Source organism: Martes martes (genome assembly GCF_963455335.1).
Source record: "Martes martes genome assembly, chromosome: 11".
Taxonomy (NCBI): Eukaryota; Metazoa; Chordata; class Mammalia; order Carnivora; family Mustelidae; genus Martes; species Martes martes.
In genome coordinates, this window is record NC_137899.1 from 103,156,940 (window position 1) to 103,183,722 (window position 26,783).

Below are 26,783 nucleotides of genomic sequence, written 5' to 3' on the forward strand. Positions count from 1 at the left end.
TTCTTTTATTTTAGTGGCCTGACACATTGTTTCCATGACATTAAACATCCTTATATAGCATAAATTTTAGTGGCTGCAAAAAACAAACCAAAAAAAAAAAAAAACCACCTCATTCAGATACAGCTTAAAGAACAATAATTTAATCAATAACTACTGTACTAAACTTACTTTCTCTGAAATTCTCTCATTTTTTTCTCTGTTAATAGAACACTAGCTATGCATGAGGTTACATCTTTGCATATTTTAGAATTTCATATTTCTATGCCAGATTCCTCAATTTGTAATCAGTAGGTCAAAGGTATGTACCTTTTCCAGACATTACCAGCAGAATGTGTTTTAACTGTTAATCCTTGCAGCAACCCCACATAATAGGGAATACTACTACTCCTGCTGTGTACAGATGAGGAAATCAAGGTACAGAAAGGGCCGAACCTGCCCAGACCATCCTTCTGGCAAGTGATGACACATGAACTTAATACAGGCTGAGGAGGAACCTCATAAACCTCCCAGGAAGGCCCTACCACCCACTGCACAGCAACCAGGAAGGCGCTCTTCTCCTAACCCCAACTCACATGTGAATAAGCAGACTCAGCATGGATGAAAACTTAGTCTATCCAACTACCGCCACAGTAATTTTGCCTGTCATGTGACTAGAAAGTAAATGGGATTTCATCATTTGTAAACTGGGGGTAATAAGTGTTCCTGCCATATGACTAAATGATATCTCGGGCAATTGCTCAGCATAGGATACCCACCGGGAATATGGTAAGGCACCACTACCCTTAGTAATAAGGCACCTGACCCCTTGCCACCCTCCTAAACGGATACAGGAATATGTGACACAGTCCAAACATGTATGCATCTACAAGTGATCTCATTCCTTTTTCTATCATAACATCCTCTCTATGTAACATAATCATTAGTACTAAGACTTCAATCCCATACACTGGGTACTTATGTGCTAATATTGTACTAAGTACTGAGAACACAAAGGTGCTCAAGACGTAGCCTCTGCCCTTCAAGAAGCTGTTGCAGTGGTATTCTAAAGACTGCTATGTGAGCACATGTGCATCGACACATCTGCGAACGGTTGAGCTAAGAAAGGTCTAGGGAAGATGATTCTAGAACTGAGTTGTAAAAGAAAAGAAGATGTTGGCCAGATGTGAAAAGAAAGGACAGCGACAAGCAGAAACAGCGGCAAATGGCCCCCTGTGGAAAGGTGAACTCAGAAAGGCCTTCAAGGGGATTGCAAGCAGGGAGGTATTCCTAGGGGGACAGAATGCAGTGGACAAAGTGGTTAGAGACTCGGCATATTTGGTGGCAACAAACAGGACTGAAAAAATGTTACCACTAAAGTTTACAGAAGTTACCTGAATCTATCAAGGCAGCAGCCAAACTCTACAAAATGGTCAAACACACAAATAAGAGAAAACAAAGAATAAGACAACACTTGCTACAAGAACGGCTTCATTAACAACCTTAAAAATGAGAATCTGAACAAAATATACCACTTCAGCCCATTCAATTAAGAAATGAAAATTGTAGGGGTGCCTGGGTGGCTCAGTGGTTTAAAGCCTCTGCCTTCGGCTCAGGTCATGATCCCAGGGTCCTGGGATCGAGCCCCACATCAGGCTCTCTGCTAAGCAAGGAACCTGCTTCCCTTCCTCTCTCTCTGCCTGCCTCTCTGCCTGCTTGGGATCTCTCTCTCTCTGTCAAATAAATAAATAAAATCTTTATTAAAAAAAAATGAAAATTGTAAAATCCCAATGAGAAGCACTACAGGGAAAGCTTTATGAACACAGCAGCAATGGCACTTCGGCTTTTGGACGGCAAGGAAGTGAGAGCACAGGAGCAGACCAACTCCTGCAACCCAGGAAACCCAGCCTGGCTGAGAGCTTAAGGAAGTTCAGGGAAATGCAGAGCATGGAACCCTGTAAAGGTATATTTACGAAGCACCTCTTCATCCATTAAAAAAAAAAAAAAAAAAGCCAAACTCAGTGTTTTGTACCTCAGAAAGGGCAGAATAGTGATACATGGGAAACTATAAAGATAAAATAGTAACTTAAAATAGTGTAAGATCCCATTTGTATAAAATTAAGTATTAATACATTGTAACACAATCGATTCCCAAAACGGGTTACCCCAAGAGCCCTGAGAGTCCCCATGGGTATGAAGGGGCGCAGAGCTATCCTTGGCCTTCCAAAGATGTTAATGGAAATTGCATACTTATTTGCAATAAAGATACACAGACGTTCACTTTTTGCTTCAGTTAGTTAGATCATCTCAATGCAGTGACCATCAGCTGACAGGCACGTTACATATGAAATGCATTACTAGTACATGTCTTTGATTTCTGAATAAAAAGCAAGCAAATTATTACTTAATATGGTTTATGGGTGGGAGTCAAAACATGGGCTCCTCAGAAGTAAAAACAACAAAATAAAAGTTTGTCTTTTACAGTAAAAAGTTGCAAAGCCTTGTTGAAATTAGTATCATGGTTGGCACCGATCTGCTGCGGCTAGAAATTAAAACAAACAGCAAACAGGGGAGCTGTGGTTTTCAGGGAGCACACTTACCAATCCTTCGACTGGGTTCTGCCTCTCAACCGGTTTGTTATCCTTTGTACAGTCTTCTTCAGAACAAAAGCTGCCTTCAGGTTTTTGACTTAACAGGGAAGATGATTTTTTATTTTTCAGCAGATGTTTCAGAAGTTCATTTCCCGACTCCCCCTTGGCAGCAGGGGCCCCAGCAGACGGGGGAGGACTCTGCCCCGAGGAGACGGGCCCAGCCGCCGCTCTCTCCTCCGCCTTCCTCCCCGTCGGCTCCCCCGGCTCAGGCCCGTCCTGGCCCGGGCACTGCTGCAGCGGCTGAGCCGCCTCGGGTGTGGCCTCCTCGGCGGCGGCGGGGGGTTCCACGGAGAGCTTCTCTGCCTCCGGGTTGGCGCGCGTCTGCGGATCCGGGGTTCCCTGCGGTAAGTCCCCGCGGGGCCGCTTGCTTTCCAACTGCACGCCCTGCTGGCCGGCGGCCGCGCCCGGAGTGGACGGGCGGCCGGGCTCGGCCGAGTCCGGGTCGGGCTGCGGCGGCGGCTCGCTGGGCGTGCTCACCGTGGGCGTGGAGGTAGTTTCCGAGACACTCGGGGTCGGTGGGGCCGTTATGTCCGAGTGGGGGGTGGACGGCGCCCTGCTGGATTCCACATCCTCGTCTTTCTTCTTCTTCCTTGTTCTTTTCTTCTTCCCCTTTTCTTCGGGGATTATGTCGGAGTACAACTGGATGAGAGACGGGGCCGATCCCGGGTAACTCTGTCCATGGGGGGCGGCAGGGTCTTGGCCGCAAGGGAGACTGCTGTTAGCCGCCGCAGGGGCCGCAGGGAGGGCGGGTGGGAACGGGGGCCTCACGGGGGACGGCGGGAAGCCCGCCCCGGGAAGCCCTCCGTGCACCGGCTTGACGGAATGGAAATTCGGGCTTCCGCCGGGTACTGAGGGTGAATCGGGAACGAAGGGCGTCGGTCCTACCTGCCTTCGCTCAGCGGTCTGCAGGAAGGTCTGAGTGGGAGGGGAGTTCATGGGTGCCGGCTGCATACTCTGCTGCTGGGAGCCCGGCCCCATCTGCTGTTGGTGCTGGGGGGACTGCGGATGGGGCCTGGGAGGCGGGGCGAAGTCACAAGGCAGGTCGGAACCGTAGAAGGGCATCTGGGAGCGCGGCGGGCCGGGCGGCTGCATCCCCGCGCCCTGCTGGAGAGCCCTCTGCCTGTCTACCTCTTGCATGAGCTGGATCCGTTGTCTTTCCTGCTGTTCCCGTAAACGTTCCTTCCGCTCCCGCTCCTGGAAGCTTTCGCTGAACGGGTTATTGTCATCAAACTCCACCCGCGGCGGCGGTCCGCTCTGGGGACTCGCACCGGGCGCCGTCCCCGGTGCCGGCGCGCAAGTTCTCATCGGTACCTGGGCGGCGGGAGGCTGCATCCTGGCAGGACTGAGGGGCAGGTGGGCGGCGGCACTGGGAGGCCGCCACGCAGGCAAGCCGGGCATTCTAGCGGGACGAGCGTGGCCCGCGACGACCGCGGCGTGCGGCAGCGGCTGCGGCCCCAGGGCGAAGCCGGGCTGGCTGAGCGCGGGCGGGGCGGCGCCCGGGACGAGCGGCGGCTGCGGCGGGACGCCCGGCACCACGGGAGGCGGGGCCATGGCGCACTGCTGCTGCTGCTGCTGCTTGATGCGGTAGTCCTCGATCAGCTCGGCGTGCTCCTTCTGCTGTTTGCGGATCTGGAAGCACACGAAGTCAGGCTTACTCGCGCGTCCACACCGCCGGGGCCAAACGCGGCAGCCGGCCGGCGCGCGCGGCGGGGTGATGCATGAAGCACATCGTGCAGAGGCGGAAGTATTTTATCTTGCTTAGGCCGTGGCCAAAATCCCAAAAAAACTGGATCAATGTTACCTCGGAGTTTTTTTTTTAGAAGTTACAATTTGAGTAGGTGATCCCGCCCCAGGTCAGAAAGGCTGGATTGGTGGAACTCTTCCAATGTAAGGGATCACATACTCAGACTGTAACTTCTAAAAAAAAAACAACAAAACTCTGAGGTAATATTTTGAAAAGTTCCTAATCGGCTACTGATATAATGACTGACTTGTGTCCGTTAATACATTCCAAAAACCCTTCCGCCATCACGATGTTCCAGACGCTACGGACCAGTCTCAATAAAGATGCAACCCCTGTCCTCCGAAGGGGGGATGTGATGCCTGGTGCTACACAGGATGCCTATGACACAGGGACACTGAGCCCAGCGGTTCTCATGTTTTTAAGCTTATTTTCCTCAGTTCCTCAGACAGACTAGCATGTTCTCTGCACGTAACGGTTCTGCTGGGTCTCCAGCAGCTGAGCAACTCTTTGCTCTTTGCCGACCGGGTGCCTGGCTGGAACGGAGGAATTACCACGGGACTGGGGAAGCGACAGGGAGTACCAGAAAGTACCCAGAACAGTATTAGGAATACAGAAAGGGGGTCATCCACGCCTTTTCCATGGCATTTTAAAATACTTTTAAACAAGTTATCAGTTGCTTATCTTAATGAGATTGCACTAGATTGGTGGCAACTACACACAGACAACGTGTTCCGTTTTCTGAGGACAGCAGTAGCTTCTAAATAGGATTTGATCCATGGATACGCAAAAGCCAGGCTCTCATAATGAGGAAATTTATAGAAAGACACCAGAGGCAATAAAAGTGCTGAAATTACTTTATAAGAAATACCTATCATTAAAAGAACTTCACTTGCAACAAGCATGGACCCACAGAGTAAATTTAGAAAGAACTCTCTCATTCCAGAACTGTCCTAGTTTTAAACAAAAGGTTTACATTACAGTCACCTTACTGTTGGTACGTAATTGTGGTAGCTATCGCTCGGAGATGAGACATCTCAGCCAAAACATCCCTACCCCGGTAATCTGCTAGGAGCCCACATGTCACCCACCACTGTGATCACTCAAGAGACTCTTGTGTAAAATGGTGACAATACCAGTTTCTTCAGAAAGTTGGAGAGAAAGTTTGTAAGACAACGTATGGGAATGTGTTTACCCAAGTGTTCGGTACACTGGCAGCACTCCAAGTTTATTATGTCAGTCTACCCTGGATTCCTCCTTTTCTACTATTAACACTTGGATTGGGGCGCCTGAGTAGCTCAGTGGGTTAAGCCTCTACCTTCGGCTCAGGTCATGATCTCAGGGTCCTGGGATGGAGCCCCGCATCAGGCTCTCTGCTCAGCAGGGAGCCTGCTTCCCCCCCTTATCTCTCTGCCTGCTGCTCTTGTGATCTCTGTCAGTGAATAAATAAAATTTAAAAAAAAATTTGGATTACTTCTCATTTTCCTTTAAAAAATTAAAATTGATCAAAGAAATACAGATTTTCTTGGGTGTACAATTCTATGAGCTTTATCGCACATAGAGATTAGCGTAGGCATCACCGCAGTCAAGATTCAGAAGACTTCTGTCACCCCAAAAAATGTCATGTCACCCCTTTAGAGTCAGACTCTCCTTCCAACCCTAAGCCCCAGCAATAACTGAACATTGTCCATCCTTGTCATTCTGTCACGTCAAGAATGTTCTGAAGTGGAATGTGTACCTAACCCTCCGAGGTTAGGTTCCTTCACTTGGCATGAGGCTCCTGAGGTCCGTCCGGCTCTTCTTTTTCACTGCCGTGTCCTACTTCAGTGCAAGAAGACATCACAGTGTGTTCAACTGCTCAGCCCTGAAGGATACCTGCTATTCCCAGTTTTGGGAGACTGTGAGTTGAGCTGCTGTAAATACCTGTACACAGGTTTTCAGGTGAACCCAAATTTTAACTCACTTGGGTAATTCCTACGGATGGGCTCTTAACCCATTCTGAACACTACTCTTATTTTACTTTAAATAAAAATTTAAATTTTGCTTCTTTTTCAGTATAACTGTTATTTCAGTATGAGCATTTTGAGAAGCATTTCGTTTATAACGGAAGGTAAAAGCAAAATGGTTTCATTTGGGGCACCTGGGTGGTTCAGAGGGTTAAGTGTCTGCCTTTGGCTCAGGTTGCGATCTTGGGTCCTGAAATTAAGCCCAGCACCGAACTCCCTGTTCAGTGGGGAGCCTGCTTCTCCCTTTCTCTTTACCCTTCCCTACCACCCTACTTGTGCTCATGTACTATTTCTCTCAAATAAATAAATAAAATCTTAAAAAGGGGGGGGGTTCGTTTTTCAGGAATGCATCTTTTACATAAAATATACTGATGTATTTTAAGGCCGAAATATTGAGAAGAAATAATAAAAACATCCCATATGAAAAAGAACACCCAGAATGCTTCAAATTACCTGTTCTAGCTGTTTCTGAACCATGCTTTGCTGTTCAGTAACATGCTTGAGCTGTTCTGCATCCTCTTCTGGAAATTCACGCCCCGCTTTCTTGGCAGTACGTTGTTTTGCTGAAAGGGCTTTCTTAGATTTTCTGTGTGCACCAATTTGTTCTTCAAGATATTTCTGCTGCATCTGAAGAAGCTGTTGGGTCTCCTGAAGCCATTCTTCATACTGCTTACGCTGTGAATCATCTAAGGAAAAAATGAAAAATTCATCTGTGTTAATTTCCTAAAAGATCTAACAATGTAGAAGTTATACAAATCCATTCTGTAAGGATATGCAGTTTCACCATGACCTTGTAATGGGTGTCATGAAAACATAATACTAAGTATTAGACCATAATGTAACTATCAAATAGGAGACTTTAGAAAAGTATTTATTTGAAGAAACCAAAAAATGCATGTTCTTAGTACACGTGTTAACCTCATACTTAGAAATACTGTAAATCCAAACTTTGAAAAACAGAAGACTTTCATCTAATGGAATGCTTTTCACTACTGAATTATGAAATTCTCTAACCCACATGCCAACCTATCTATTAACTTATATGTGTACTGTATTGATTCAAATTTACAGAATATAAATATTTGGGGTTTTTTTAAAGATATTTTTTGAAATGTTTTGTTTTGAAGAAACAAAGGTATATACTATTACCAATGCATGGATTCGGTATCATTTCCCATGCTAATTTTCCTGTCTATAAGGTTTTTCCTATTTCTTAATAGTGAAAAAAATATCCTAAGCTTTGAGGAAGGGAACATAAACTCTTAGAAGGGACCAACATGAAGTCTATGTTTTATAAAGGAAATCCATAAGTTAAAAATACTGGTAACTTTTATGAATTTTGTAATTTATATTTCTATAAATAAGCAAAGGTATGTAATTATTATTAACCAGGTAAAATCTTTTCTATTTTTATGACTGTCATAAATATCTCCCCAAATAGTTGTATCTCTTCATTTTGTACCAATATTCTTTCTTTATTCTTTAAGGGCACTTTACGTCACTGATGCCAAAACCCAAAAAAAAAAAAAAAAAAAAAAAAAAAAGTCATCTTATGGTAGTAAAATTCAAAATACACCTTTTTGACTCACTATAAGACAAAGAAATGAATAAATACAATTCCAAGAAGGACATTAGCTGAAAAATTACATCAATGATAACAGAATATTGTCATTACAATAAGAATCCAACCAATGCCAATGGGCACAATAAAGCCAGAAAAAGCCAGTTGGTTATAGTAGTATACTTTTTAATGCAAATATGTGCTCAAATTATAATTATGATTAAATACAGGGGTTAATTTCAAAAGGTTAGACTTTGGGTTTGTTCCTAAACCCAGAAGTTCCAGTATATGTATGAACTTGAAATCTAGTCTACTAAATTTGAAGGGCATTTTTCAAGAACAGGCTTTTTCACAAGATTTCAGAAGTTCTGCTTCTGGTAGAATGAGACCTACCGCAAGGAAAGCCTTTCTGGTTTCTGGAACCAGGAGAGCAGAGGTGAGCAAAATGAAAAATAATGGTGAAAAAAAAGTTAGCTAAACAGTCTGAAGATTTCAGAAAGGTTCAGTCTGGGGAGAACTGTAAACACTATCCTGAACCACCTTGGGACCCCTGAAGGTAACTAGAAAGGATTCCACGGCGTCCTGCATCCTTGACCGTCACACCATGCTGCTAACCCAACTTATCGCTAAGCACATTCCCTTCGTTGTTCCCATTTAGTGTCCTCGTCACTGAGGCAGACAGTCATTAGAACAAGAAGTGGTTTAATTCTACAGGTTGTAAAGTGCCCAATCTATATATAAAAACAGCAACAATATTGAAGAGAATGGGGAAGACGGTTTTTCTGTATTAAAATATTGATCTCTAACTAGAATTCTTCATGCACAGAGAAAAAGAGCAATGAGAATACACGCCTTCAGGAACAGACGTCTAATAGGGCAGTGATGTTCCGTAAAAGATGAGGGCACTTAGACTTCAAATAACACATCTACACTAACTCCAATTTTTTTTTTTTTTTTAGAAGAACACAAATATAGCGCAAACAAGCAATCCCCAGAGAACACATAACTTATTAGATTTATACTTACTGACAAAGCCTGGACCAAAATTTGGAGGATTAGGCCTAGAAATCTGATGTGTTATACTGCCATCCTAAAATAAGTAAAATTTACAAATAGGTTTATTCCACATTTCAGTTAAAGGGGGAAAAAACTTAAAAACAAAAAAAGAAATAGAAAAAAAGAAAGAAAAAGAAATGGAAGGAAAAACCCCCTTAATTTCCTAAGACATCTTTAAAGCTTTGATTTTTTTAAAAAAGTAGGACGAACTTTGTAGTGACAAACTAATTTCTGAAAATTTAAAGCTATCTCTGAACTGTTTTATTTTCTAGACTTTAGTTGAAAAACAAGTATGTTTGAGGCAAGGGATTACTCATCAGAAATATGGTATTAGGGCAAGTCAAATATCATTAGTACTTAGCTAGAGACCCACATAAAATCCCACTTTTCGATGAAATCTACCTGGCTTTTTCTGTGATTAAGATATAAATATGGGTTCCAAATTTACTAAATTCACTCTACAACACAGCTACTTACAAACAAGAAGTACTGTCCCTAACATGCACAAATAATAAAATAAATATACAATTATTAAAAATATTAGTCTTATATTCTAATTAAGTATCTTATTTCTTCCAGGGAGACCGAATAGTTATTAACCTAACAATTCCCTGGCAATACTCTGATAAATAAAATTAACTCTGAAAATAACATTTACTCAGTTGTTGCCAGTTCTGTTAGACATGAGCTGCACAGCAGGTAACACTTATGAACATTACTAGCAGCCAGAACACTTCATGAAATCCTTATAATACTGCAAAGCGGGTGGTGTAACATTTGACAGATCAGAAAACAGGTTAAAGAACTTGCCCAATGTTGCACAGTAAATTCATAGTGGAACTGAGATTTTTTTTTTAAAACTCCGCTATGAAGCCTATGCTTTCTCCACTGTTATCAGATGATGCCTCTCTCTTCTTTTAATAATAAAAAGAATATAATTATCAGCATAGTAAATGTAAGACACAACTGTCACGGCAAAAAAAATTTCAAAAGACATATAGTAAGTAGCTTTCTCCTTTTTTTTTTGGTAGGCAGATAACTTGAAAAAAAAAGCACCTTATGAAATGAACAGTTCTACTTTTCTGGACATTGCTTGACATTAAAAATTTAAATATTACACTTAAAAATCTGATTATTATGAATGGAAAATGTCTTTAAAAAAAACTAAGTTATCCCAAGGACTAAAGAGCAGAACAGGACTACTGACAGCCAAGGAGAATGGCCCGAGTCTGTGTTTCGCAGTTCCACATGTCATGGATTAATCCCAAAATGTAGGACATGAAAATGTTCTTGCAGAGTTGAAAGTAAATAAAAGCAAAACCCAAAACCTGAAGCATTTGGTTTTCCTCCAAGTGACTTTCTAATTCATAAACAGAGAGGTCCTTTTCAGAAACTCTATTTTTTAACCTCAGTTTGGCTTTCCTTTAAAAAGTAGTAAAATGTCTTTATTTCTGCTGAGCCGAGAATGTATGACAAGGTTTTAGGGTTTCTACTGTTTTCTAAAAGTGGACTCACTCTAAAGAGTAGGGTTTGGTGAGAAACCCAGGAAAGTGTCCCCTCTTGGGTGACTAGTGACAAGCAGCAGTACCTGCGAGATTGCCTGGGGGAGGAGACTCTGACCTTCACCAGTCTGCGCTCCAGTCACCGACTGGCCCATAAAAGGGAACCTGTGAAAAGGAAGTTCTAAGTATCAAAATGACGAGCATTTAGAATGAAAACTATTGTAAGTGCTTAACGCTTTCCTCTTCCAGGGGAGAGAGAGCAGTGGCATCAAAGCCATGTACGAAAGCCCCACTTTGTGGTGTGTGGCCCCCCTGGGTCCCTCTACCCCCATCCACGACGACAGGAGATTCAGAGGTTACTTAACTTCGACCCCAAGGACCAAGCGGCTGGGACAGGAAGCCAGCTAGGCTCTCCTGGGGTTTCACACTAGATTACAGGACTCACTATGCCTTAAAATACAATTAATTCAAGTCTTCATTTACTACATACATTCTTAGAAAATTATTTCTTGTTCTAATTATTATTGGCAGGGGGTGGGGGAATGGACAAAATGGGTGAAGGTGATGAAGAAGTACCATCTTCCAACTACAAAACAAGAATGAGTAAGCAACAGGGAGGTGAGAATGTAAAGCAGAGGGAACACAGTCACTAACACTTAAACAGTGCTGTATGGTGACAGATGGTAACCAGACTTATTGTGGTGGCGATTTCATAATGTAGATAAATACCCAATCACTACGGCTGTACACCAAAATTTAATATAAACTAAGTCAATTATTCTTTTTTTTTTTAAGATTTTATTTATTTGACAGAGAGAGATCACAAGTAGTCAGAGAGGCAGGCAGAGAGAGAGGAGGAAGCAGGCTCCCCGCTGAGCAGAGAGCCCGATGTGGGGCTCAATCACACAACCCTGAGATCATGACCTGAGCTGAAGGCAGAGGCTCTAACCCACTGAGCCACCCAGGTGCCCCTAAGTCAATTATTCTTATAAGAAAATAATTAGTAGCTTATTTTGTATTTCAAAACAAAAAATGTATCTCAACTTTAAAGTTTCATACATTTTTGTGCATTTCTGTATCTAATGTTAAGGCAAATCAAAAATTAGTCACTAACCAAGAACAAGGCTATATGGTTAAAAATGTCTGCTGGGGGCACCTGCGGGGCTCGGCCCCTTGATTGTCTGACTCTTGACTTTGGCCCAGGTCATGATCTCAGGGTCCTGAGACAGAGCCTAGTGCTGCCCTTGGAGCCTGCATATGATGCTCTCCTCCTCTCCCTCTGCCCCACGCACCCCCGGAAGCACACACCCTTTCTCTCTCTCAATAAATAAATAAAAATGTTTGGCAAAATGTGACTCTAATTAGAGCTAAAAAAATTCATAGACACATTACTGCTTTAATGAAAACACTTCCTCCAGTTACCAAGTGCTTTGATGTAACAAGCATAATTTCCAAATTATGTATCAAATATTACATATTAATACTTAGGTACTGTTACCGTTTAGAACATAGGCTTTTTAATTTTTTATTCAGTTTTTTCCTTTCTTTAAATTTATGTATCAACTTCCTGTCCCCACTACAGCCCTGATCAGGAATGATCTCTGGATCCAAATACCACTCACTACCATCCTCAGTCACCACAGCACCCGGCTTGAGGGAGGGACTATCTCCTCTTCTCCAAAGCACTTAGCAGAAGAGCAAACAACATTCTATAAATTAACTACTGTACCAATGTGTCTCTCACTGGTAGAGGTGCTCATGCTGAAAGATCAGGGGTCTGATTCTGAGGCTCCTATTTTCTTTTTAACTTGAGGTCCCTACTTTAAACTAAGTGCTGAATGAAAAGAACTTTTCCTTCTATTTTGACTACAGCAGCAAACTACACTATTATTAGCAGTACCATGACTTTACCACCAGTAGAATTCACATTACTTTCAGAACAAAAGTTGCTACATGTACCTAATTTGGTCACTTAGGTTCATCATTACGTACTATGAAATAATGGTAGTTATTAGATCTATTGCTAAATCTGTTAATGCATTAAGAAGCACACATACCATAATTTTAAATAACTATATTTTAAATATAACTGATTCCTTATAATACTACATTTTTTGGTTTTGCATATCAAATGTTGAGAAGTAATTCAAAGGTTTCACTAGAATGTCAATAATGTTCATGACAAAAAAGTTTAAAAACCCCTGTGATAGAAGAAATGTGCTAACAGATGCTGTGTAAGAATGAAAAGCATTAGAAACTACTTTTACTTTGATCTCAACAGTGTTTCTTGACCACTTTCAAATATTTCAACAACTGAAAAGAACTATACCTTTAAGGATTCCCCGTTTACCTGAAATAACATGTTTATCTCAAATTCATGTAGGTTTTGTATTCAGTTCCATAATCATCCATAATTCTTTTTGTGAAAAACAGTTCTTCGACAAGGTAATTAGGCTACACTGAGGCCCCATGCCTACTCTACTGACAGAGATTCTCAATCACAACACACTTCAGAATAATTCTTGGTGCTCATCAAAAATACGGATACACCAGCACCATTTCCAGACATTCTGATTCAGGAACCTGACTTTAAAAAAAAATACCACCTAATTCTGACGGCGGTCCATAATCAGAACTTGAGAAAGACAGTCCAGCGGTTACCTAATATACCTTTGGGGGTGTAAGTACTCTAATTTCAGAAATCCAGAGTCTAACAACTCTTATAGTCCTATTTAATGCATAATTTCCACTTTTCTGCTAACAGTGAAAAGATAAATTCTCCAACTGCTAACTTTCAACCATCCTCTTGACTTTTTCTTTCTTGATTCAAATTCAGTTTGGGGACATTTTATTTTAGAAATGAATTCACAGTTGTCTTATCCACTGAGGATCTTTACTGAAATGTCCCACTTTTTCCTCGCATTGTTCCTTTGATGGAATAAAAAATGTCCACAGGCTTAAGGAAGCTATCTTCTTTTCTCAACAGAACAGTCCAATTTTATTTTCCTGTTTCATCTTCTCATCTTCCTCCATCTTGGATGAAAGATCTCTGTCCCAGGCAGCCTTCAGTTAGATTATTCTAAAAGTACTTAAAAGAACACACTTAAATGCCTGGATTAATCAAGTCAACCATCTGACCTTTCCCTATTGTTTTATTATGTTAACCTTAAAACGAAATCCTTACGTTCCTAAAACATTTTACATTTGACCATATCCAGCTGACATCGCAATCAATTTAAGTATTTATTTTCATTCCTAGGCTACAGGTTTTTGAGTTACTATATGCTTTTTCTAAGACCTAGTAATAATTCATGTACATCTTGATGCACAGTAAAAATGAGAAACATCTTTACCTACCTGTTCATAACCATCGGTGGCATGCCCATATTGTTTTGTGCCATTACTTTATTTATGCCTTTAAGGGCCACCATTTTGGCTTTCATTATAGGATCTGTAATTGCATCAAAATCTACAGAAGAAATATTTTAAAGTTATTTATTTCATAGTACTTGGTTCAAGTAACACTAAGAGGTAATTTAACTATCACAAACATCATGTAATTTACACACTCTTATTCCTTATTATAATAATCACTGTTACAGGTTTCTGTACTGGGTGAGGAATAATGAGATAGTAAAAACCTCATCCTGAATCTGATCTCATCTCAATAATCTCTATTTGCATAATGTTTGCCCACCTCAGTCGTGCAAAAATCAGAGCAAGAAGCTTGCTACGTTTAAGGAAGATGGTAGCCATGATCTAAAGCAATGCAATGCCTTTCCATCCAAATGCAACATCATGAACAAGAAACTGCAGTTATTTCCGATACTATGGAATTCCACAAAGCCTAGTTACTGCTTTTTAAAAGAAAAATGTATCTATTTCTTGAGGCTATACCTTTGCAATAAAGATAGGCTACTGAAAAAAAAAAAAAAGACCTCTTTGCATATAGATGAGAAAGAAATGCCCCCCGCCCATGATAAAATCAGTAATGCCTATAGAACAGAATGTCAGTTTTACTGTTTAGAAGAAAGCGTTCCTTTGACATGTGAACTCTGACTGCAGTGTCTTACTGCTGGAGGCACTCTGGTATGTGCATCGCTATTTTATGGTTTTGGTTTTGGTTTTCCAAATTAATAAGGTATTGGAAATAAGTGAAAGAGCTTTATGTGAGAAACTTTGCCAAGCATTTATCGTACACCACACATAGCAAGAAGTTTCTTTCTATCACAATTTCTTTAAATTCATCTTTCAATGACTCTGAAAAGACATGGTAATAATGGTTAGAGGGAACTAAAGGAGACGAGTCTAATTTCTGTTAAACAACAGCATAAGTAATAAAAGTGAGAAGGTCTGAAACTTTGAGCTTTGAGTCTCTTGATCCCTGGGAGGAATCTAAAACTCTTAACTGCTTTCATCTTAAAGCTGAATAAGGAACAAAAATACGACCCTCATTGCTCTGGTCCACATGTAATTTTAATACCGAAATCTTGGAAGGTTACTGCACGCCACCCTAATGCCCACAGCAATTATTGAAATCCAGGGGAATTCCTACCGATATTAGGGAAGAACGGCTCTGACCGCTGGCGAATCATGGCTTGCATCTGTCTCTGCTGCTGCTGTTCTTGTCTCTCTTGATCCAGAAGATCCTGTAGAAGCAGAGGCTGTTCCTCTAGAAGGAGGGGCCTCTCTCTATTCTGCTGGGCTAATGTTTGAGGGACCATTAGCTGCTGGGGTCCAGACATGCCACTGGTACCAGACTGATTTGTTAGAGGCACAGTTTGATTTGTAGGTTTTCCGGTCCCAAAACCATGATTAACTGCTGACTGAGCCTGAATGAATCCTGGATTTACCTGCACACCCTGAGGAAAAGTATGGTTTACTCTAGAGACAACCGCCACATTAGAATTCACGGTACTGTCCAAAACATGACCAGGCGGTGTCATCAAAGGAGGTGGCAAACTCGACACATGATTGGACGGTGAGGCCGGCAAAGTTGGTGGTGGAGACCCCAATGGCCTAATGTCTGCATTATCGCATTTTTCATTAGCAAGTAAACTTGAGAGAACTGGAGTTGATCCAGTTATGTTGCAGGAGTTTATTACGTCCTCAGCGGGCAGCTGAGTGGAGCCACGAACACCACTTGTGTTGGAAGCAGCAGTTTCTCGATTAGCTCTTTTCTCAAGTAGGTCTGTGTCACAGGACTGCAAGGCAGCCTTCTCTCCATCATTTATGTCTGTGTGAGCAGAAGCCTGTGAGCAGGGAGTGTCCACATTATCCTTACTCTCATCACTCTTCTCACTTTCACATTTGGTTTCCCCTTTAGAATTTGGAGATAGTACTTCTGTTTTTATCTCACTGGTACTGGAGGATTTTTTCCATGGAGAATGTTTGTCAGGAGGAACCACAGTTTTGTCCTCTTGCTCCTTTTTTTTTGGTTCAATAGATACACACTGATTATCTATCTTATCATCAATCGGAACATTAAGGTCTAGTTCCTCATTAAACATGCTTTTCTTATCTCCTAGGTCAAGTTCGGGATCTGTATATGCAATGAGATCAAATTCTCCCGACTTTAAGAGGTCATCCAGGTTGGGATCATTAGTTTCCAAATTACCTAAAGTATCCAATTCATCTCCCTTGCCATCTTCTGTATCTAGATTTAAATTTTCAAGATCTTCATCATCCAAGTCTTTGACTTCAACCCCTTCAAGATCTTTAACATCTAGTTCCTTTACAGATGGGTCATCAGAATCAAGTTTTTCTTCAAGACCATCAGAAGATTGGGTGGTTATCTGTAAGTTATCAGACGTTGTTTCAGCTGGTGTAGATGTTGACAAAGAGGCCTCTGAAAATTCTCCGTCTAAGGGATGACTTAGAGACCTCATGACCATAGAAGATGGATGGGCAGGATGACCTTGGTCTTGCTGAGACGGTGGCACTTGTTCCAAATTTGGATGCAAAGGCAGCTGAGTTGGTAGACCTTGAGAAGGTCGTCTCAAGGGCTCTGTGTGTCTAGGGCCTGGAAAGTCGGGCCGGGGAATAAAGTTTCCATGTCTTGGATGAGAAGGTACCTCTATGACATTGCCGGGAGAAGCAGGGTAGGGCAGCCGTGGCCTTCCATCAGGGGCCCTATGCCTCAGCTCAATAAATGCTTGGCCCAGTATGTTATGCTGCTGAACCGGCAGACTCTGTGGTGGAAAATGCTGAGGAAGGCCAACGGGATTATTCATCTGTGCGTTATTTAAAGGCCTCGGCATATCTACAGATATCGATCTTCTCAGCTGTGGAGGAACCCCGGATCCTTGTATTTGTTGAGGAGGTACAAGGAAGCGTTCTTGACTTGACAGGGTACCGTGACTACCTCCTGGAAATCCAAATCTTAAAAAAAAGCAAATTGTTAATATTAAGAATCATGTTGAATTTAGAGTTAGGTTGAAAAAGGAACAGCTTTAGATTAAACTCATATACAAAATTAATGTTGCCAAATACAACGACTTAGCAAATCAAAAATTATCACCATTAGAAAGCACTTACAAAGTATCTCTACACAAGTAATTTTTGCTAAGTACCCTACAATGCTCACCACATCTGAGCTCTAAAGGCAAATAATCTAAGACAACATAAACAAACTGAAGCAAGCAGATGCAATCCAATGTTCAGAAATAAGCGGAATACTACTAGAGTAAGAGTCCCTTTTTTCCTTATTTAAGGAGGTTATAAGGAAAGGCTGATATGGGGTGGGGGGATGCCTGAAGAAAGCAGGTGGTCTAACAAATTACACTGGAGAGACTTTTTTTTTTTATTTTTTAAAGATTTTGTTTATTTATCAACAGGGAGAGAGACAGTGAGAGAGGGAACACAGCAGAGGGAGAAGCAAGCTTCCCGCTAAGCAGGGAGCCCAATGCAGGGCTCGATCCCAGGAGCCTGGGATCATGACCTGAGCTGAAGGCAGATGCCTAATGCCTGAGCCACCAAGGGGCCCCATACTGGAGAGAGTTCCAGGCCTCTGTCCTTGAGAAGACAAAGGCCTGGGTATGATGACCGAAAAGACTGATCTATTTGCTTAAAAGGGGTGATGACAGGAGGCAGTAAGAGATAAAGAAGGCTGGGCATCACCTGTAAAAACTTAGTAGATGAATAAATTATAGGACTATTTTTATTATTTATACTATACCTCATTCTAAAAAGAATTAAAGGCAATTTATAAGTAAATATAAAAGAGAACAACAGGCATAAATAATGACTGAGGAAGAAAAAAGGAAAATCAGGTTAAGACTATCATGGAGATAGGCATTAGACTGAAAAAACATACATGATCAAACCAAAGCATGTCCTAAAGAACTCTCTACTGCGCCATGTTTGGGACTGACCCTCATGCCAGCCACTCCACTCACTCAAAGAAACGATGCCGCTACCTGTACAACCCTCTCTCATCAAGAAAAGCTCCTAGAGGAAAAGAGCCCAACAATTTGGAAATCTCCACAGTTATTTACAAAGTACATTAAAATGGAAAATTTGTGGCAAGGACAACGTTCACTCATCACAATCCAGAGAGCTTTCGGGGAACTGAGGAGGCAGCTCGAGGCTACAGATCGCCCGGACTGATGAGCTGCTTGCCTGTGGCTACAATGTAACCCTAACAGTTGATACTTAGTAACTGAGGGAGGGTTTTAAGAGTCTACAGAGTTCTCCAGAGGTTAAAAAAAGAAAACTCCATGATCCCTCATTAGTGGAAAATAACACTGATTATATCTCAAAGGAATCAAAAAGTAAAAAGGATTAACAACGTCTCAGCAGTAACTTCATTTTTCTATTCCCTTCTAGCAGTTTAAATGTGGCATGAAATGAAAAGCGTTACCTGAATCCATGAGGCCTCATCCCCATACCGGTAACGTCAGGAGGATAGGGGCCACGTGGATCTTTCGGGAAAACTGCGTATCTGGGTCCTAGAGGAGGGACAGCGGGCGACGTGATGTTCCCGGGATAGGGGGGTGGAGGCCGGCCGAAAGCCTGGCTGACGCTCTCCGGCTGCCAGCGCGGCAAGGGCGCCGAGTGGGGCCCCGCCGCGGGGTCCTGCGGCGCCTTCTCCTGCCGGCCTGCCATCTTCTTCTGCTGCTGCTGCTGGAGGATGATCTCACGTAACTTCTGCCGCTGGAGGGAAAGAATCGACAGTCACGGGGAGGTCTGACAATGAACGGATGGCTTTTCAAGTCCAAATACTTCCAATATGTGACTGTGGTGATGCTTCAAATATCTCAGTGTACACAACTTTGATAAAACACTATTCAAAAAACTATTCAACAGGTTATAAGAACAAAGTAATAATTTGGGTCCTTTTCCCCGCCACACAAGAATCATAAAATTGAAAGTTTTCATATTTAAAAATTCCCATACAAATTCATGAAGATCAAAAATAAGGTGCAGAATATATCAAATTCAACTGCATTAATTTTACCAATTTCATTTTACTTCTTTGCAATATGACAAAGAGAAACTTTAACATCTGTGTAGAAATTACTCAGTTTGTGAAAAGAACAGCTTTCTCAAATAATACACTTAAAACACCTGTGAAGATAGGATGCGTTTTTACCTGTCTCAATTTCTCGGTCTCTGCTTGTGACATATTCACGGTATTCTGTGTATCAGTGACTCCTGAAGTGGGTGTGGGTACAGGTCCAGGAAGATGGGAGACACCGGAAAACTGCTGGCTTTGAGAAGTCATCGGAGAGTGTGAAGGCGCACTGAAGCTCCCCTCCGAGCCAGGCCTTGACTGATCAACAGTATCATGCGTGACTTGACTTGTTCCAAAAGAGTCAGACTGAGATCTTGGAGTCATTGGAGGCTGATCATAGGGGTCACGAGTAGCAGATGGGGAGACTCGGCTAAACGTGTCTGAAATACCAGGTCCGGGTGGCCTAGGCGTTTGGGAACATGCATCAGGCGGCCTTATCAACGGGCCAGATAAAGCGGCTCCTCGATTTTGTGCTGCTTGCAGGAAAGGATCCTGATTTGGCATGAGGACTGGTCTTGTCATCGAGGACCTAGTAAAACCCTCCGAAATCCTGGGCCTTGGTGTTGCTGGTGGCTGAGAATAAGGAACAGATATCCCAGGTCTTGGTGTCCCAGGGGGATGGGCATACGGATCCGCATGCCTCTGATTAGCGGCAGATGTAACAAACAAGTCTGCCTGTGTAGACGGCCTCGGGGTTGGTGGCTGCTGACTATAAGGGTCAATCGTGGTGGGCCGGGGGGTTCCAGGAGGTTGAGAGTAAGGGTCTGGATTGGAGCGAGACGTTCCTGAGGGTTGGGAATAAGAATCTACAACAGGTCGCGGAGTTCCTGGGGGTTGGGAATATGGGTCCTGAGATGTTGGCCTTGATATGGTTCCAGGCTGGGAAAAAGCCCTTGAAGGATGAGCAAAAGATTCATTCATCGCCGGATGTGGGGTTAGGGGAGGCTGGCTATATGGGTCACTTGACTGGTTATGAGGAAAGTTATCTACAGGTCTTGGTGTTAAAGCAGGCCTTTCATAAGGATCAACAGACAATCGCCTTGGTGGCTGTGACACTGATCCATAGGGATCCTGGGAAGATGGAGGGGGCTGCATCGGAGTCTTAAAAGGTCCAGGACCCCCATCAAGAGGGGCAGGTGTCAACAAGGGTCGTGCGTATGGGTCAGCTATCCGCTGTCTTTGAAATACATCTGTCCTTGGAGATGGTTTAGTAAAGTGATCATTGGTTCCAGCTGCGAGAGGAGCTTTTGCAGTTTGTTCGGAAACTATAGGGGATCGGGGGAGGCCCAAGGGTTTGGGAAACTGATCTGTCATCATGGGCCTAGGTGTGTCTGGAGGCTTTGCATAGGGGTCACTATTCGTTGTGGAGGAAGAACATCCATCTCTGACTGGGGACGGCCTATTTGCTGCTGTTTCACTCATCTGAGCAGGCCTAGAGACTGAAGGCAGAGGGGCACAGCTGTCCACCAGCGCAGCCGAGTTTCTTCTGGAAAAACTATGGCCCCCAGGAGGTGGTCTTGGGGTACCAACCATTTTCGCGTAAGGATCCATTGGAGAAGGCGGTCGGGAGTGAGAGGATCCCGGCGAGAACACCTGCGGGGAGACCGGCGGACAGGCCTGAGGCTGCGGCAGCCCCTCCTGCACCGGCCCGCGGGCCGGGGCTGCCGCAGGAGGAGGGGCCTGCGGTTTTACAAACACGTCGTCCGACGGCGCAGGGGTCGGGGTGCCGGGGAGCTGCTTCGCAAACAGGTCTTTATGGAACGAATGCGCGGGAGACGCACTTCCGTTGCCAGGCTGGGGGGTCAGGGGGCTCTGCATCCCGCTGCTGGGTGTGTCCGCGCCGGACGGGGCCGGGAGGGGCTGCGCCCCGAGCTGCTGCTGCTGCTGCTCGTTCTTGACCTGCTCGAGCTTCTGCGTGGCCTCTATCTTCGCCTGCTGCTTGCTCTTCTGACGCATTTGCTGTGGGGCGGGAAAGAGAAGGCAATCGCATGCTTGAGAGAAAGAACGTGATGGGCACAGGAGGGAAAAAGCGACACAAAATTCATTCGTTTGATGTCACCCGCCACCAGACTGGGCCCGTATCAAATGACAAACTCCCGAAGAGGAGCCGAGATCACGCATCGCAGCGCACCCGCTCACGCTGACCGCAACACGTTGTTGACCATGTTTCCGTGAACTTCCCAAGTCCACTCAGACCGAGCTTACTGAGGAAGGGAAGCCCATGTTCCATCTCATTTGCATACTCTAATAAGAACTATCTCCTGAAATAATGGCATGAACTGCTCTCCTCTCGAACAGTGAAAACGCAATTTAGAAGCAAATTATTAAAAACAAAAACACACACCTGTCTAAATTTCCATTCCTGTTCATGCTCTGATTCTCGCTGCTTTAATGGGTCTTTAAAGAGGTCCGAGTCGATGCGAGAACCGGGGTCGACGCTGTCCTGCTGCTGCCTCTTCAGCGGGTCATTCGACATCTGCACTTTATTAATGCGTAAAGCAGCTCTGTTGTCTCGGGCTTTTTGCTTTGAAAAAAGAGGAAGGAAGTTATATTCCAACAAATGCAACATGTTTCACGAAACAAAGTAAAACCACGATAAACTTTATACGAAAAAGTCGGGTTAAAGAGTTGAAAAGAGCCTCCAGGCTCTCGTGTGAAGCCTCTGGACATGGCCCCGTCTTCCCCGACATTTACTGCACGTCACACGTCACCTCGGCGGAGGATGGGTTTCCATCGCTCTGTCTGCACCAGGCTAGAGAACCCAGTAATCTATTGTTTTCAATCCTAATCTTCAAGGACCCTTCAAAAATGGAAAAATTAACCTCCCCCGCAATTGAGAGTAAAAGAAAATATCTAATCAATCCTCTAAATCAAAAATCTGGAATTTGAAGCTTAGCATTAAAGAAAACAGTGAGAAACACTAAAAATATCCTGCCATTACCTTACCACAGTCAGGTTGAAAGAAAACAAGGCATTATCAATACATCAAAAACATTATTTTGCTTTACCCAAACACTCATTATCTCTGACAACATATGCACTGAAAGCCAAGTTGGAAAATAAATGCATATATTTTTCAAAACAATAATGTCCATTTAATATGCTTTAAAAGGGAAGTCAGGATTTGGATGAAGCTGAAAACCTTAATCTGGCTCTTTGGGAGAAAATAATTCACCATCTAAACTGTGACCCTTATTATAAAATATCCTGACTATTTCTCACAAAGGTCATGTTTCAAAAGCTCCTTAAAGGTGTCCAGGTATGTCTCTTTCAAAATACACAAAGATTCTTCATTAAACTTAACACCAAAGAAAGCTTATTGTAGAAGAAATTAAGGCACACTAATGTAGCCTCAAAAATTAGTGCTCTTTTGAAGAGATAAAACTATTTTTAAGTGAAATGAGGGGCACCTGAGTGGCTCAGTGGGTTAAGCCTCTGCCTTCAGCTCAGGTCATGATCTCAGGGTCCTGGGATCCAGCCCTGCATCAGGCTCTCTGCTCAGCAGGGAGTCTGCTTTTCCTTGTACGAGCTCTCCCTCTCTCAAATAAATAAATAAAATCTTTTTTCTAAAAACGTGAAATGAATTAAACATGCTCCTAAAATAACTGATTTCGATCTTCAATATTGTGGTTCTAATTAACCAGCTTATGAAAACACCACATTCTACCTTAAGGCATAATAAACTAGGAAATCACTATAAAAACAAAGCTGTTTATTAATTGTGCAAGTATTAAGATGTATTTTGTGCAATGGTGAATCTTTTTATTAACCCAAGACAATAAAAGTAAGGTTTAAGTATTATATATGCTTAATATAGGGACGCCTGGGTGGCTCAGTTAAGTGCCTGCCTGCCTTCGGCTCAGGTCATGATCCCAGGACCCTGGAATGGAGTCCCACACTGGGCTCCTTGCTCAGCGGGGAGCATGCTTCTCCCTTTGCCCGCGTCTCCCCCTGCTTCTGCACTCTCTCTAACAATTAAATAAAATCTTAAAAAAAAAAAAAGAATCTGATACATGGGAGTTTTGGTAAATACCACGTAAGGCGCTCTTTCCTGTGAGCTGGCTTTTCTCCACAGCTTGGCAATCTGCTTCACTCTGGTAGTCCAGTCTGCAACAGAAAAGCACGGTGCACACATTTACAGAGCCGAGGTCAGGACGCATCGCCATGTGGTGCTGACAGCTCAACTTAGTCTGGCTACGTTCTCCTAAAATGGGTGCCCCTAAGTTCAGTTCTTTGTACGGCATAAAGTTCCAGGCATAGAGTAGGCCAAACAAATACCTGCTAAATGAAGTGTTGCCTTATTAACCATCTCACTAGAGAGTGGGAAAGCTTTTAAATCAAACAGGCTAAGCTGCCAAGATAAAGTTAAGCCAAATGTAACAAGTTCCCTCAACCATGTAGATGCTACTAGACAGAAGTAAACCTAAGAGTTTTATAAAATATCTGTACTCAAGAGAAGTCTATTAATCTGACCAAAAGAAGTAATCATAAATAATTATAAATAAAAGTAATCATAATTATAATTTATAAAAAGTAATTATAAATAAAAGTAGTCATAAATAATTATAAATAAGAATCTCACCAGCATTTGTGCACAACAAACATATGGAAAACTAACAATTTCAAATCATTTCTATGAAATTCAGTGTCAGGACAGCAAACAAAGTGAAATATGGGTGAAATCAACAGTGATAAATGTAGAAATGATTAAGCCATTAAAAAAAGAAGTTTTAAGAAAGCCAATGAAGATGGTGACATAGCAACAGCCTTAACACGTTAACTCATGGGGTTCTAGAATCACGTAATAAAATTACTAAAGAAAATTACTTAAAAAAAAATCATAGTTCTACTCTAAGGATAATGGACATTGATGTAAAGTGACTTAATAGAGCCAGATATGCTCATCTGTAAACAGCCAATGAAGGTGGGATAAAACAGTATTTGAAAAGTATGTATATTCCTTTACTAGACAACCCTGTACTAAATCACTGATTTTTATTGTTGTGTAAGGTAGCATTTATTTCTATACAGAATGAATAAAGTAGCACAAAGAGACACCTGAAAGAGGTGTCATCTTTAAGAAAATCTACTTCTGGGCAACCCCCAGGTTATTTAAAAGAGCTATAAGATGGGTTGCCTGGGTGGCTCAGTGGGTTAAAGCCTCTGCCTTCGGCTCAGGTCATGATCCCAGGACCCTGGGATCAAGCCTCACATCCAGTTCTCTGCTCTGCGGGGAGCCTGCTTCCTCCTCTCTCTCTGCCTGCCTCTCTGCCTACTTGTGATCTCTGTCAAATAAATAAATAAAAATAAATAAACAAAAATTAAAAATTTTAAAAATTTAAAAAAAAAAAGCTCTATATGCTGGTAGCAGGGAAAGGACTCTAAGACAGTGTGAATAACGTTTTCTATCCTGGTCTGTCTGGCAACATGAACTCACTATAATTAACCAATGTTTGCTTAAAAATATTCTATAAATGACATTCCATTAATCTAAATAGTTCATCCTCTGGTTAAGCAGAATTTTAAAAAATGGTACCTTTATACCACCCGACTTTTTCAAACAGGGTGGACTGCTGGGGAAAGGGGCAAATACTACTTAGTTAGCTTGGTTGGGAACAGACTCTGAGAATGGGGTCTGATTGAGTCTAACTGTACTCTTGACTACATGCTGAGTTCCTGTCCTAGATTTTTATTTTTTGGTAGAGTTACACATGTAACACAACACTGAGTTTCACAGTTAGGAAGCCCCGCTAAGAGCAGGAAAACAGATTATTTCATTAACTGAAATTAACTTTTAGGAAATATGCAAAGGGATACAGGGTCTAGGACTGAGAAAATGCAAGATCTTTCCAGACACCTATGGAGTCTTCACATCATATGCAGTCGTACCTGATGAAACTGAGTGTTGATACACAGTCTTTCTACTACAGTAACAAACAACAACCAGGCACTGCACATGCAGGAAAGCTGGTAACACAGACAGCAATACTATATCCATGAATTACCAGGGAATTCCTCCTTCAGGTTGGGGAAATTAATGTTTGTGTAGAGAACGGGCGCTACTGTCGCCATTTCTCCCAGGGCCTCCTCCTTCTCCCATTTCAGTGTACTTCTCTGGGCGTTTGACATTGTATCATTTTCTCCTTCCCCGGTGGGAGCTGATGATGTCCAAGAGCTGTTAGGATCACTTGCCATTGGATTAAATGCTGGATTTTTATCCCTGGGAAATAATAAATAACTTGACTTCATACACATAAAATTACTTTCTAAATACTATGGTCGAGTACAGTTTTCTTAAGACCTCTTCTTATTACAAAGTAGATAACATGTTAGATAATTTTTAGCAAAGATCCTAATATATGTTAACATACACTTATACAGTACAAAGCAACTTAAGATAGACCAATTAACATTTTTATAATAAAAATTACTGCAACTTAAGTTTCCATGGAAAACGAAGCCTATGATACCTGGCATCAGCATAAGGAGACTGTGCTATGGCAGAGAAAGTTCCCAATCCACTTCCTGGAGGCAGAGAATTATGTGGGAGATGAGGGCTGGGTCCGATAAGGCCATTCATGAGTGGCATCCGGGAAAAAACATCTTTAAAGAAGAAAACAACAATTCAGTTTGCATATTATTCATAAATAACTTTTAAAAAGCAGCTTATTTTTGAGTAATATTTCTAAATAAACATTCCTAGCACTCTTTAAAAGTAGGCTTTTTATTTCCATATGAAGCTAAAATATTGCACAAAGAGTAATTTTTGGTTATACTATTTTGCAATATGGTCTCTGTACTTTTCCCTACTTCATCACAGTATACTGCAGATAGCATGTGTGTTGGAGTTTGACAGCCTTGGGCTTGAAGCTTGATTTCTGCTACCCGTTAAAAGAGAGTCAGTTACTGCTTCTACAGCATGAAGCTGCGCTGCGATGTCACTGTCACAATGGATGGGCGTTCTCAGTATGGTGCCTGGCACGCGGCGAGCTACTCCTTACATTATCAGCTCCACAGAAAGAGTGACTCTGCAGCAAATGCTAGTAAATTTCATCAAATATTCTTTCTCTTCTTCATTCAAAATTTACAAACAGATGGTTCTTTATATTTTACCCCTGTTGCTGTTAATACAAAAAACCATCCATGATTCTTAAGTCGGTACGTTGTCTAAAATTATTTGGAACAAGCAATATTTCATCTACCATTATCAAACAGATGATCATTGTTAAAAATACATACATATTGTGCTTGCAGTTTCAACCCACACACATTTTAACTCTCATTCCAGCTTATTTACAAGCTTCAAATCTCTGATCATCTTCTTCCTAAACAGCCAGTAGGCAAACCGTAGTAAGACCACATGTGCACCCCCTAACTCTCCTCAAGCAGGTAACTCCAACTTTGATTATTATGATCCTCTACTGGTCTCAACTACTGAGCAACAGCCAACTGTCCCTATCTGCACAGTTTTCCGTACCTTCAAAAACCTCCTCCCAATCTAGAGACCTACTCTGAAGTAATAAGTGCATCGCCTCTGTTGCAACACCCAGAATAACAGTAGGAGACCCATGTCTACATCAATAATCAATTATACAAATGGATATACGGTTAAGAGTTGGCTAATATTTGGCCCAGTTGGTGTAATGACAGAGAACTCCTAACAAGGACTTTGTCATGCCGTTAGAAAAAAGAACAACCAGGAGCCGCATCTCACCCACAAGTCTGGTACTGCATAACATCCTGTCACCTAAACCAGATCCTCTAACTGGAACAAC

General features: G+C 42.4%; 1 protein-coding gene across 10 annotated transcripts in view; it reads right to left on the reverse strand.

Moving 5' to 3' along the window:
* The window catches only part of KMT2C (lysine methyltransferase 2C), a 273,727-nt gene that overhangs the window by 24,641 nt on the left and 222,303 nt on the right, over window positions 1-26,783 (reverse strand). For all 10 annotated transcript variants that reach the window (XM_080818342.1, XM_080818343.1, XM_080818351.1 and 7 more), the window contains 12 exons: window positions 25,479-25,611; window positions 25,014-25,228; window positions 23,042-23,115; window positions 21,353-21,532; window positions 19,087-20,967; window positions 18,355-18,647; window positions 15,049-16,874; window positions 13,851-13,962; window positions 10,580-10,658; window positions 8,962-9,025; window positions 6,828-7,060; window positions 2,577-4,256 (listed from right to left, as the gene is read on the reverse strand). In XM_080818342.1, coding sequence (XP_080674468.1) covers window positions 2,577-4,256; window positions 6,828-7,060; window positions 8,962-9,025; window positions 10,580-10,658; window positions 13,851-13,962; window positions 15,049-16,874; window positions 18,355-18,647; window positions 19,087-20,967; window positions 21,353-21,532; window positions 23,042-23,115; window positions 25,014-25,228; window positions 25,479-25,611 — 6,770 coding nt within the window. The remainder of the gene's footprint in view (window positions 1-2,576; window positions 4,257-6,827; window positions 7,061-8,961; window positions 9,026-10,579; window positions 10,659-13,850; window positions 13,963-15,048; window positions 16,875-18,354; window positions 18,648-19,086; window positions 20,968-21,352; window positions 21,533-23,041; window positions 23,116-25,013; window positions 25,229-25,478; window positions 25,612-26,783) is intronic.